Below are 13890 nucleotides of genomic sequence, written 5' to 3'. Positions count from 1 at the left end.
GCTCTTTGTATCCATCCGATCTGCACAGCTTGATGTATACATTTATGTGGTGTATACATATGCCTTATGTGCATATACCTACTGGGAGTACACCTCCAGCCTCACTACTGGTTGGATCTGGGGACATGAAGTTGTAGCAGCCTTGCTCAGGCTGTCTGAACCAGCATGATATATTTTCCTCTGACAGTGATCTATGGTCTGTCTTAGCTATTTCCATGCAACCCAAGTTAATGGATTTGCTTTCTAATTTTATAGAGCAGTCTGGCAGTATTTCATGAGGAGGAATCCAGTAACAGCACATTCTCAACGAATTCTTGAATTTCAACTAGCTTGCCTTCTTTATCTACTTCTTTCCAAGGGCAATACAAAGCTGATCATCATACGGAACCAGATCAAAAACCTAACTTCACAAGTTTGCTGGCATAGCTGGCTTTTAGTTTTTATCACTGAATAGCACAAAAATTCACCACTGCATAGGTTATTTTAATTGCTTCATTTCATGCTGACTCTTAGATTTAAGAGTATTATAAACATTATGTTACCTTGACTTGAAAAGTGAACATTCCTTCAAATCAAAGGAGCGTGTTCATGAATCAGTAACTTCAGCAAGTATTCAGAGGGTCAGGAACCAAAGCATCACCTTACCTCTCATATTCATCTACAGCTTTGGAAAGCTGAACAAAAAAGTCATCCAGTCCTGTGCCTAGCACAGCAGAAACACCAACCACCTGTAAAAGAAAGCCATATTCCAGAACTGAACAGTAACTGAACCAAATTTTTAGGTAACTGATGGATGATGAGAGCTGGGAAGACTAAACAGTGCCTTGGAAAAAAATACCTAAGGGAATCTAGTGATAACCATTAATCAGCAGCATGAGAGTAAGAAGTAATACTGTACTTCTGTCACTCCTCCTTTCAACCTCATTCTCCACTTAGTTGTTAATGTTTGCTACCCGCTGCTCCCCGCCCCCCCCCCCTTTACCTAAGCTCTTATTTAACCAAGGAAGCTGGGCCTTATTGTCTCTTATAAAGTTTATTGCAGGAAAAGGGGAAACAAACAAAACACAACAATGCAACAGTTAAGAAAAAGAAAGCCTGGTTTTACAGACCACTCCTGTGCCTCCAGTCTCAATACCCCCACAAACAGAGTTAAGACAATACAGCACCTAAACATAATGAACAAGATGGGGAAACTGTGGTGGTTTCACACTGATAGACAGCTAAGCTTCACCAATCTCTCAAACCCCTCCCTCTTCAAGGGAACAGAGGGAGAAAATATGATTAAAAAAAAAGGGCTCAACTGATGAGAAGGACAGGGAGATTGCTCACCAGTTACTGTCACAGGCAAAACAGTCTCAGCATATGGAGATTAATGTAATTTATTGCCAACTACTAACAGAGTAGAATAGTGATACACTAAAAACACCTTTCCCCTAATCAATCCTTTTCTACTTACACACACACACACCACCAAGCAGCAGAGGGGAACAGGGGTTGTTGTCAGTCCACAACGGCTTCATCATCTACTGCTCCTTCATCTTCACCCTCTTCCCCTGCTCTAGCTTGGGCTCTCAGCATGGATATCTGCTCTGCCACGGTACACCACAAGCTGCATGGGACAGCCTGCTCCACCATTGTTCTCTCCACAGGCTGCAGGGAAACTTCTGTTCTGGCACCTTCTTCACTGATCTTGGTGTCTGTAGGGTTTTTTCCTACATTTTCTCACTTCTCTCTCCCAACTGCTGTTGTGCAACATGTTTTTCCTTTCGTAAATATATACCCTCAAAAGAGATGCTACCAGTGTCACTCATTGGCTCAGCTTTGGCCAGCAGTGGGGCCCTGTTGCAACCAGCTGGAACTGATTCTTCCCTAACATGTGGCAGCTTCTAGACCCTTCTCACAGCAACCAATCCTGAAGTTCTGCCACCCCATAAACAAAATCTTGCCACATAAACCCAATACAGGCAATAAACAACAATAATAACAATAATAACAATCAAGCCTGTCTTCTATTTACTTGGTTACTGTTAGCAACCCAAGTTGTCATTCAGAACATAGTATTTTAAGTTGTTAGTATAACTGCTGCAGCATCAGTGTACTAAAAATAAGCAACAAAACAGACCACAAGAACTGACCTTTTGTCTCTGAAATTCTGTCTCTGTATTTAGCTGAAGCACATTTAAAAATGTATGCAATCTAATTGCAAATAAGGATTGGGAAGTACTTTAGTCACGCATATGGCACCATTTCAGTCATTTTTGAAATACTGTATATTGTTCTCTACAGACATTTAAAATATTCTTGTTTTAGCTCTATTCTGTCTATTTAAATGTAATCATTTATTTCGTCTTTCTTGTAATATCCATAAAAAATACAATTGTTTGCTCTTTCTTAAGTAAAAGCTAATGCAAAGCACAACTGTCTGAACGCATCTGGCACAGGCTATGGAATCATTATCATATTCCAAATTACGGTGTTTTCAGAGAAACTTAATGGATTTGTCCTCTCAACACCTGATAAATGTAAAAAACTTTCACTTGTCTCAGCAAATATACAGTTTTTTGGCTTGCTTTTGAGATTATTTCCCTTCTTTCTACATAGAAAATTGCCCAATTGTACTTGAGACTTCCAGAACAAGGAACATTATCTAAGATGGGAGACTTTACAACACAGAACATTACCTTTTAGCAGTCCATCTTACCTTTTTTCCAATGATTAATCGCTATTTAAATGCTACTCAGCATGACAAGGAACTGCAGTTATTTTATGTTCAAATCAGCAAATCATCTCCCTAAAGAAAGGTTCGGGAACAAATTCCAATTCAAAAGGGTGGTACAAAGCTCTTTTACACAATAGAATGCTTGAGGCTGGAATATACCTCTGGAGATCACCTAGCCCAACCTCTTCTGCTCAAAAAAGCAGGATTAATTAGAACAGGCTGCTTAAGATCTTGTCCAAGCAAGCTTTGAGTATCTCCAAAGGCAGAGATTCCACAACATCTCTGGACAACTGTACTGGGTCTGGCTGGAACGTTAACTTTCCCGGCAGCAGCCCATACAGTGCTGTACTCTGTACTTGTAGCTGGAACAGCAGTGTTATCACACCAGTGTTGTGTCAACTGCTGAGCAGCAGTGGCACAGCATTGGGCCTTTCTCTAACCCTCCTAGGGGATGGGCAAAAAGTGAGGAGAGAAACATCACTAGGGCAGCTGACCTAAACCAATCAAAGGGATATTCCATACCATGTGATGTCACACTCAGCAATAAAAGGTGGAAACAGGAAGAAGAGGGGGGGGGTGGGCTCTCGTTGGGAAACGTCGGTCCTCCTCTCGAACACCGGCTGCGTGCGTTGAGGCCTTGCTTCAAGGACGTGGTCAATCATCGCTCATTTGTGGGAAGTAGAGAGTAATTTCTTTCCTCTGCACTTCCATATAGCCTTCATTTATTTTGTTTGTTTTCCTCCCTTCTTTTTATTTTTCCTTTTCCCCTCCCTTTTCCCCTTTCCCTTTTTATTTCCCCTTAGTTAAATTGTTTAGTTCATGGTAGTCTTTATTTAATTATTATAATTATTTCCCTTTAATTAAATTATCCTTATCTCAACCTGTGAGTTGTTCTTTGCTTTACTTCTCCCCCTCCTCATCTAAAGGAGGGGGAGTGAGAGAGCGGTTGTGGGGTTTAGCTGCCCAGCATGGTAAAACCACCACCACAACCTTCTTCCAGTGCTCAATCACAACTTATGTTTATACAACTTCCTGAATTTCACTTCATGTCTGTTGCTTCTTGTTCTTCACCACTGAAAAGAGTCTGCCTCTGTCACCTTTACTTCTTTGCATCATGTATTTATATACATAGGTGATGTCCTCCTTGAGCTCCTTCTCTTCTCCAAGCTTTTGTGAAAGTTAGTTAAAAAAAGGAGGAATCTTACCTTCAATGAACTGTAAAATTCATCCAACACTAAACTCATAGAACGAGTCAGGTTACTGACATAGGATGTCTCTTGATTCAGGGCATCTTGAAAAGTCTCAAAGTCCTGCATCCATTCTACCGCAAAGCTGTGATCAATAATGTCAGTCTGGAAGGAGAAGACACAGCTTTCAGAAGTAATAATGATTCATTCTTTGTTCCCAGCCTAAGGGTAATCAAAAAAGAAATAATTTGTTTTAAACTTCCTCTCATAATGCTGATCTTTTCAAAATATTCAGCCCTGGTCTGAAGTTTTCCAAGGTCTGTTTTTAGTCAAACCAACTACTTCAATACAGGAAAAAAAAAAAAAAAAGCACTATCTCAGTTTGAAGGAGTGTTTAATAAAAAAACTGAGTCTGGTTATAAAAGTTTCTATGGTTTAGTGGAATGGGGCATTCAAAAATTGCTGTACAAAACAGCTTAATTTGTAAATACTACATGTTATGATTAATGCCAGACAAGAACTGTCTTTGCTGAAGATGCCGTCCTTTCTTGATTGGCTGGGAGGCTGGGGGGCATTTCCTTGCTGGGTAACAGGCTACAGGACCTTTATAAATGGAACTGTGCTCTGACCTCAAGAAGCTATTATCTAAACTCAGAGCATGACCATGGTCACAAAACAGGTGAGATGGCTCCATAATTTTACACAGATTAGTAAGTGAACAGTCAGTCTATTAAAGAATTTCACAAACAAATCACAGTTCATGCAAATCCCCAGTTATTACAACATAAGCATCTAAAACAGATATATTTAATTTCTCAGCACCAGTAGGAAGGAGTATTTCCTACTATTATTTAAAAGATTTGTGATGGAACTGAATCCATCAAGGGTCCAAAGCCTAATTTGAGACAACTTGATTAAATTCTATAAAGAAAATTGAACCTATTCTATAATTTGGTGCCTTTTTTATTTTCATCTGCAAATCTAACATCCTGTAAATCTATGTCATAGAATCATAGAATGGCTTGGGTTGGAAGGGACTTTAAAGATCATCATGTTCCAACCCCCCTGCCATGGGCAGGAACACCTTCTACTAGACCAAAGCCCCATCCATGTTGGCCTTGAACACTTCAGGGGACGGGGCATCCACAGCTTCTCTGGGCAACCTGTTCCAGTGCCTCACCACCCTCATAGTGAAGAATTTCTTCCTAATATCTAATTTAAACCTACCTTCTTTTAGCTTAAAAGCATTACCCTTGTTTTATCCCAGATAGAGTCTCTCCCCATCTTTCCTACAGGCCCTTAAAATACTGGAAGGCCACTATAAGGTCTCCCCAAAACCTTCTCTTCTTTAGGCTAAATAACCCAAGCTTTCTCAGCCTTTCTTCATAGGAGGTGCACCATGAAGTTATGAATCCTAAACCTTGGGACTACCTGTCTTTTCACATATTAAAGAAGTCACATATTTTTTTAGTCTTTCCAGAAATCCATTTTGTTAGGATTGATTTTCCTACCTCATGCCTTTCTCTATAAAAAAATGCTTAACAGCTTATTCTACAATAACTGTCTAGAGTTAGAAAGAAAACAGCACACAAAAACTTGCTAAGTAAGCACACAGGTATTAAAGACATGCATGGTAGGGATCACTGGGAACATGAGCATAATTGGAGCACATCAGACACTAATCACTGAGTAAGAAGGGGTGAAGTAAAATTTCGCATTCAAAGCATTGGCCTTCTAGAGGAAGCATGCAAGATACACATGCACACACAAAAATTGCTATGTTAGGGAACATCTAATTGAATATGAAGGATGGAAGGATGCCTGTGGGAAGAAGAAAGAACGCTCACAACAGAAATCTAATGAGAGTCTTCTAACACTTGAAATTATGTTAAAGGAGCTGGCTAACTGTCAAGTTTAAAAGCATTCATTTTAGGCTCCAGAACAGTACTTTACACAGCAATGGAGGCATAGCCTCAGCCTAGTAAATACCTGCTTTCCATCAGATCCTGGTACATTTTAAATGTAAGCAATTACAACCATACACATTTTGTTAAGTTTTGCCTGCTAAAAAACATGGGACTCCTTCCTGAAAACAGGCAGGTGTTACACAATTTCTACTGTAAGTCATCAACTTAGTGCTGAGAACCCAGGAATAAGGTAATTGTTTTGAGAAAGCAGTGGAAAGTAAGGGCAGATTCAGTAATGAACTTGCATTACAAAATTAAGTTTCCTTATAGCATAGGGTTAAGCTTTTAGGAAGGGAGGCCCATCCATGGATAGCATACTTAAAACTGAGTGTAGACAAAACACATAAAACCATCAAAGAAATACTGAAGCAGTGGGGATTTCTCTTGGCCAGGGTCCCAACATTATACGTGCAAAGATTAAGAACAGGACTGGTATCAGTCACCCAGCCAGCTTCAAAGCAGGGAAAATCTACACCTATAATATGGACATTTAGTGTTTCATAAGCACTAGAAATAGATTTGAAACATGTATTTTACAAAATTCAAATACACACAAAAAGATTTAGGAATAATCCGAAAACCTCAAGAAATCAAACGTGTAACAGATATTGCAAAACATTTTTCAAATTTTTAGTATCATGTCTGATTTCAATTTTTCAGTGTAACTGCTTGTCCCTGATTTTTCTTTTGCCTTTCTTTGCCAAGACCTCTTCTAGATTCAGTTTTCAGCCTGCAGCTCCTTCTCAGCCTTTTTCCTTTATTTTTCCAGGAAAAAAAAAACATAGTATTAGTAGTAAGTATTGTAGTAAGATGAACACACTATGTTAAAGCAAGATAAGCAGAACAACATTCTACTGGAACACAGGAACCACAGCTTTAATTTACCTTGTTCATGACAACAATGAAAGGTAGTTTCGTCTTGTATAGGATACTAGAAGGAAAATTAAAAATAATAATAAAAAAGCCATTAAAAATTAATTTAATACTCATTAAAATAGAAAAAAATATTAAGCATAAGGCAGATAAGACTTGTGCAAAACTGCATACATGAGGCTTTGTAAAGAAAATATTTTTCTCTGCATCAATTATAAATGATGGATGATAATTTTCAACCAGATCTTGCGTACTGAAGTTGAACAGTCTGTCTATAAAATATACATAAAATATACAATCTCCTTCTACATACCCAGTTGATTTTGATTACTGTTTTCTGATTCTCAGATCCCAGTTCTTATTATCCTTGCAGTTTCTAAGTATTTTGACTTAAGTTGAAATCAGTTTTGAGAAATTATTCCTGATCAATGAATTCAAATAACTCAAAATATCTGTAAAGCAAGACTACCTTGAAACATGACTTTACATTGTCATGTCACTGTATGTATTCTAATATCCTCTGCTCAACTCTAATTTCAGAAAATGCAATGTCACGTGACATATTTGCATACTCCTATCACAATGATACAGCAATTGACCTTGGTAGAAGGACTAATAGTTGTGTTTTTTTTTAAACCATTTACCAACATTTCATTTACCATAAATTAAGACAGCTCTAAATATGATTTTTACATAGGTATTCAGTCCCTGGTTTAACGTAATAGACAGCAGAGAAATCCATGTATGAGGAGGAAGTCAATAAATCAGGAGACAGTATGTGTTCACATGACCTCACACCATGCTGAGCTCAAGACAAATCTAGAAGAGTCACTGAAAACCTCAAGAATAACAAAAAAGGAGTGATGTCATATTATGGGTTTACAAGAAGGGGCTCAAACTAGCCTATATTTATACATCTTTAGATAAATGATTTTATAAGCAACAGGCAATTAGATGTAATCTACCTATCCATCATCAAGCTGAAGTCTCATGGATTATTTAATGTTTTCAGTGGCAGCTTTGACCAGATGACCTCCAGGCCTCCTTTGGTACCTAAATTATTTTGTTTACCCAAAGGGGAAACCACCAAGACAGGCAATAACCAAAACAGCAGAATAAATATCTCAATCTGAGGAACCTGCTTTGGCAGGGGGGTTGGATCTGATGATCTTTCAAGGTCCCTTCCGACCCCTACAGTTCAGTTCTGTGATTCTGTGAATAGGAGGTACCGTAACACTAAAAAGGGAATGAGTACATTTTTTGTTTGTTTGGTTTGTTTGTTTTGTTTTAATTCCCAGTAACAGCTTAGTCTAATTAGGAAAAAGAAAAAAAAAAAAAAAAACCTAGCATATAAGTACTATTGCAACAAAGTAGCTTTTAAGACAAAGATGCTAAACAAAGACAAATCCCAGACTTAAGCAAGATTTATCCACAATGGTGCCTAGAATCAACAACCAAATTCAGTCTTGACTGAGAAAGTTGAATGGTTTCAAATCTAGTATGCCTGAGGAGTCTAGTAACATTGCCAGAAAGAGCAAACAAAAGTCACAGATTTTAAGAAGCGAGAGCAAAGACAGAGCTTTCTCATCAACAAACTGCTATGTATTAAAAGAGACAAGCTACAGTAAGCTGTAAACTCAAACAACTGCTGCTAACGTGTGTTCAGGAGATGCTATACTGTTACACTATTGTCTGATTGGCTTAACAGTTGAGGGACAAAGGAAAAAAAAAAAACAAAGAGCTTATCAATAATCACATAATCTAAAAATGACACATTTTTCTTACTTCTGTTCTCTGTTTTCGTTTTTTTGGGATGTGACCCCACCTGCATATTCTTCACTGGGGTGAACAGGACAACACAGCAAAACACAAGAGTGCTCACACAAGTACAAATCACAGTGTGAAAAGCATCAGAAGGATTTGTAGGTGTAGACAGCCCTTCACATTGTCATAGCTGTAACTGTAAAGATGTGTATCACCTTTAAATCTCTTTAGAGACTTTGCAAATTAAAAGATTACAGGCAGAAATTCTGTATGCTAAATCTCTACTTGTCAAAAATTTAAGTTTGAATCATCATTTCTCAAACTTAACTACAGTCAATACCTGAAAGAACTGTGGTAAAAAGAGTTAACATTGGAATTCACATATTAAATAATATATGCTCCATTTTTACTTTTACAAAAGAAATCTATTATTCAAGTCAGAAAACAAATTGGATATAGCCATTGTAACATTCTGACTATGCCTTTACCATGGCCAAAAAGACATGGTCCTTCTTCTCAGCCACGTTTCCAAGAAATTAAGTGGACATATTCTCCTTAACTGAAAAGCTACTCACATGAAGTCTAAACAAATGGTCGTGTGTCGTTCCTCCCCCCCCCCTCCCTCCCTGATAAATAGCAAGGAGACAAAGCAATCAAAAAAGATGCATTGCATTTTCAGCTTTTCTTACCTACAGGCATACAGCATGTTGGACATAAAGGTGATAGGATTAGTACTGCGAGAGGTGTCCATCACGTAAACAACAACAGAAGGAAAAGAGGAAGCCTGGAAATATGTGGAAAAATACAATTTAATTAGAAGTACACGCTGTTCAATAGGCACTTTTTCCACATAGCCTCAATGTCAAGTTACATAGAATACACTTACCAAAGCTTCAGTTATAATGGTTCCTGATGCTGACCATGTGAACACTTCAATTTGACCTGGTGTGTCAATAATGACATACCTGTTAAGAAGTCACCCGCAACAAACAAAAAGGGAAAAAATTAGTCAAGCACAAGGTCCTGTCATGACTAGACTAACACAGGCACAGAAGAGCAAATCACGTGATTATTCTGCTCAGAACAGAAAAGCTTTTCCCAAACAGTGACAAGATTTAAGGACACACCTGAAAATCTCTGAGTGAATTTTGTGACTAAGAAGCATTTATTCTCCTAAGATTCTGTTAAAGACATCAATTTGGCTTTTTTTTTTTTTTTTTTTTTTTTACTATTACAAACTTTTCAGAACAAAAATTAATTGTTGTCCATTGGAGCAGTACATATTAAAAAAAAAAAAAAAGAAGGTTAAAGGAAGACAAGAAAAGCAGATGTGGAATCAGACATTTCTTTGATGCAAACAAGGCTAGTACCCTGTAATAATTCTATGCCCTTTTACAGATAAAATTTATACCAAGGCTGAAAGACAACTACAAAACACATAGAGAACCTTTTATAGGATTAGGATAAAATTAGGATATTTAAAACATGCAGAGATTTTTTTTTTTAGGATTAGGATTAAATTAAGATATTTAAACCATTTCACATATTTTTTCCACATTGATTCCAGAATAGTAAAACTTGGTAGAATATACTTACTTGGATGCATTTTGTCTTTTTTCAATAAACTTCATCACCTGATTGAAAAAGAAGCAGTATGCATTGTATTTAGACTCAGAACAGGAAACACAAATAGTCATTTCATAACAGAAACATTAAATTGAATAGCCACACATGTACGTATCAAAAAAGTTGGAAGTCTAAGCCTTTCATTGTGTGAAAATAGATGGCTTGAAAATACTCAGACAATGCATATGCCAAAAATGACCCTAATTTTACCCATAATCTAGTACCTGGTGAAAGAAATGGCATAATAAATGCAGTTGTTCCCTAACTATTTCCTAAGAGATTGGGCATTGCTTTAATATTGTGAATAAGGATCACATCTCAGTGCCGATTTAGCATTAAGATTTATGAGAATAGTCAATTATCAAATAACCCTAGGAAAACTTAGCTGGTTTCCAGAAGTGAGCTTCCCTACTTCAAAATCTGAGCAATCATATAAAAGAAAATGTTATCCTGAACATCATGCAACAGAACAGTTATACACAAAGACTTAGAAATCGACATTCTGTACTTCCAAATACATAACTTCCAAATACATAACTTCCAAATTTTACATAAAAAAAAAAGAGTTGGGAAAAAAAAATTATATATCTCCCTTAAATGAGACCTATTGAAATTTGGCTGCTTTTCAAAATAGGGAGAATACTATTAACTCTCAAAAAAATATTTAAAGGTTAAATAACAGTGATTTCTGAAGCTCCAGCTACGCAAAAAATCCAGTCCCCAGCACAGTATCCATAGCCCAGTATCACATAAGAACAACCTCATACCTGATCAAATCTTGTAGCAAAAAGATTGAGAGAGGTCACTATTCCACCATTTGGGCCCAGCCCATATCTAGACACTCCATTTAGGAAAGCTGATGACTATACAGACCTCAGAGGGCTTATTTTTAAATTCTGATAGTAGTTGGCCATTGACAATGTACCTTGGATGCCTTGCAGCAAAAGACAATTCTCCCCATACACAATTAAGCCTTTTAAGTGATGCAGTACCTGGGCAAGAGAAAGACTACTTGCTATTTGTTAAAACACATGTGATTGACAAAAGGAAAAGAAGCTACACCGTGGCTTCCTCTTACCATTATTCAAGCATTACCATCTCTGGCAAAGAAAAAAAGAAAAAAAAAAAGTGCACTTATATACTAAAGCCATCACTGTCTTTCCAAAAAAGATTAACACAGCCAGTAACTCAGAGTTTAACAATGTCCTGAATGCAGTTCATTTTTAAGATTATGTACTTCAAAAATACAATTAAAAGATTTCTCACACAAATCATTCACAGAAGAATTTAAATGGAAAGAATTAGACTTAACTTTGTAGAGACACTCAAAATGTCTTGAAGATTTCAAAATTATTTTTCACACATACGGGTCTATACTAATTATGTTCATGGAAACAAAGACTCTTTTAATTGCATCCTGTAATTTCCTTACTGCACAAGAACCAGCACTGATTCATTAGTACATACAGTCTTCTGGGGGTACTGCTCTAAATGTCCAAACATGCTAACAGACACACCCCTTAAGCGCTATTTGATGAGATACTTCAACTCCAATGATGGCTAACAGAGACAGCAAAGCAAGTAATGCATCTACATGCCAAATTCTAACTTATGTTTGAATGTTTTGCTAGCAACTCCTAATCAAATAACAGCCAAAATCATAATCCTAACCTCCATCATCCCTTCTTTTTCCCTAAGAGTAAATGTAAGAGCCATGCTAGTATGTCAAATCCAAACACTGTATATTAACTCCACCTGCAAAGGCTGTTACTTGAGAAACAAAGGACCTCCATACCTCTTTGGAACTGCAGTCCTTTTAGTGTAATGTTACTGAACTACAGTTACCAAATTACTGTACCGTGTAAGCCATCAGTCCAGTGTCTTAGAGATTCAGAGAGACAACAGTGCTTTGATTACCGTCAATGTGTAAATAGTTTTCTTCACTTACTACAAGCAAACAGTAATTTGAATATTTTTAATAATAAATAACATGAGATTTGTAAATACATGGGGAGAAAGCTGCTGGCTTCCCCCATGAAAAATAAAAGCTCATTGAAAAAAAAAAAAAAAAACACACAAGAGAAGTGGATGGAGTGCATGCTATTTATAAAAAGGCACTACTAGGCAGAAACACTTTTAGCGCACTTTTTACACCTAAGTATCAAATCTTATTTAACATGTATTTCTAATCTCTCATGTAAGAAGTACAGTGAAAAATCATGCACTAGTCTGCATTGTTGCAATCCCCAATGCCTCCTGTCCCCTTTATCTTGATGTGCAGAAGTGACAGGCAACTTTTACAAAATCCAAGATTTCAAAGATTGCTGTAAGACTAAAAAAAAAAGGATACTGTTTCATGACTTCTTTGTACTTCACAGTGTCCCGGATATCTAAAGTGGGAATACACATGAATAGTTTCAATACATTTCTTTTAAAACAGTCTTATTGATTTGCTGACTAGTGAAAGCCTTTCCCTTTCTAGCGAGTCTCCTTTTTCCTCACTAATAGATCTAGAACCAACAGAAAAAATCTCACAAGCAGAACAAGTAAGATTTAACAGATTGTCATCATATACATGAAATTCACTGTTACTCCTCTGAAACAGCACCAGGTTAAGTTTTTGAGCAGTAACTACTTCAACTGAATTTTATTCTCAGCTCATCAACAACAGTTAGTAAAGCATATATATTTAACCATCTTATGCGAGATCCAGCACTACAATGCATTATGGAATCCTTCATCTGACATCAATAAAAACACTTTGGTAGCACCAGTTTTCTTATTTTCTACAGAGACAGACTGACAAACGTTAGAAAGTTTGAAAGAGAGAACCCTCACAAACCTAAGGATTGGTATGGTAAGCTTTTAGGAACAGCAAACCTTTTGGAATGGCCAGACATAAAGCCTGTTTGTTGTTATTTTCTCTACAATCAACGTTTTCAAAAGAGCTTTAGAAAGTTATTTGGTTGCACTTACAGCTACCACAGCTCCAAAAATAGGAAACCTAATCGAATCTGCTAAAATGCTCATTGCAAATGAAAGGAAAAAAGGTGTACATTAAACCATACAAAATAGTACAAAGTATGTACAAATGCAATAGTAAAACGGTTTCGGTCCTAAAAATTCATAATCAAGGGGAAAAAAAAAAAGTTCTCCTCGCGGTAGGACTTCGTATCTCTTAAAGAGAAGATAAATAGCCTAATCAAATGCCTTACATAACACAGCCTCCCTCCCTTTCTGCGAAACATCAGAAAAACAGTATACCAAAAAAAGGATTAACTTCCTTATGGCAAAAGATATTTTTCTGTTCTTGCGGACTCGACAAATACGCGCCAGCTCTGATCCCGGACCACCCCTACAACTTTCACCAACCTCAAGCTGCCGACCACCCGGCAAAGCACCAGCGAGCCGGGCTCGCGTCGGCGCGGCGGGACTCACCGATGTTGGCAGGGAAGGGCAGGCTGTGCACGGCGGGGTCCAGGTTGATCACGTACGGAGGGCAGCGCTGGCCGTGCAAGTGAGCCGCGAGTCGCTAAGGGGACACGAGAAGGCGTCAGGCCCTGCCCGGCGTGGAGACAGGGGCGGGCAAACCGACAGCTCCCCGCTGCCGTCTCTCACCTGCACAAAGGTGGTCTTCCCGGAGCCCGCCATGCCCAGCACCAGAACGCACACCGGCGCTGCCGCCGCCGCCGCCATCTTCCCAGCAGCCGCTTGTTCTTCCGGGGCGCGGTGGGGAGGCGGGGACCAGCCTCGC

The 13890-nt window shown here is 38.0% G+C and overlaps 1 protein-coding gene across 1 annotated transcript in view; it reads right to left on the bottom strand.

The window, feature by feature from the left end:
- GPN1 (GPN-loop GTPase 1) overlaps positions 1 to 13890 on the bottom strand; it is a 20047-nt gene extending 6157 nt beyond the window's left edge. Inside the window, exons 1-10 of the mRNA XM_084513687.1 lie at positions 13755 to 13890; positions 13575 to 13668; positions 12487 to 12526; positions 10904 to 10970; positions 10107 to 10144; positions 9397 to 9475; positions 9200 to 9294; positions 6759 to 6804; positions 3925 to 4071; positions 646 to 728 (exon numbers count right to left, since the gene is read on the bottom strand). Coding sequence (XP_084369813.1) covers positions 646 to 728; positions 3925 to 4071; positions 6759 to 6804; positions 9200 to 9294; positions 9397 to 9475; positions 10107 to 10144; positions 10904 to 10970; positions 12487 to 12526; positions 13575 to 13668; positions 13755 to 13832 — 767 coding nt within the window. The 5' untranslated portion in view covers positions 13833 to 13890. The remainder of the gene's footprint in view (positions 1 to 645; positions 729 to 3924; positions 4072 to 6758; positions 6805 to 9199; positions 9295 to 9396; positions 9476 to 10106; positions 10145 to 10903; positions 10971 to 12486; positions 12527 to 13574; positions 13669 to 13754) is intronic.

The sequence above is a fragment of the Aythya ferina genome (genome assembly GCF_964211825.1).
Source record: "Aythya ferina genome assembly, chromosome: 3".
NCBI lineage: Eukaryota > Metazoa > Chordata > Aves > Anseriformes > Anatidae > Aythya > Aythya ferina.
The sequence above is the reverse complement of the archived record's forward strand: the minus strand, read 5'-3'. Positions and strand labels throughout refer to the sequence as shown.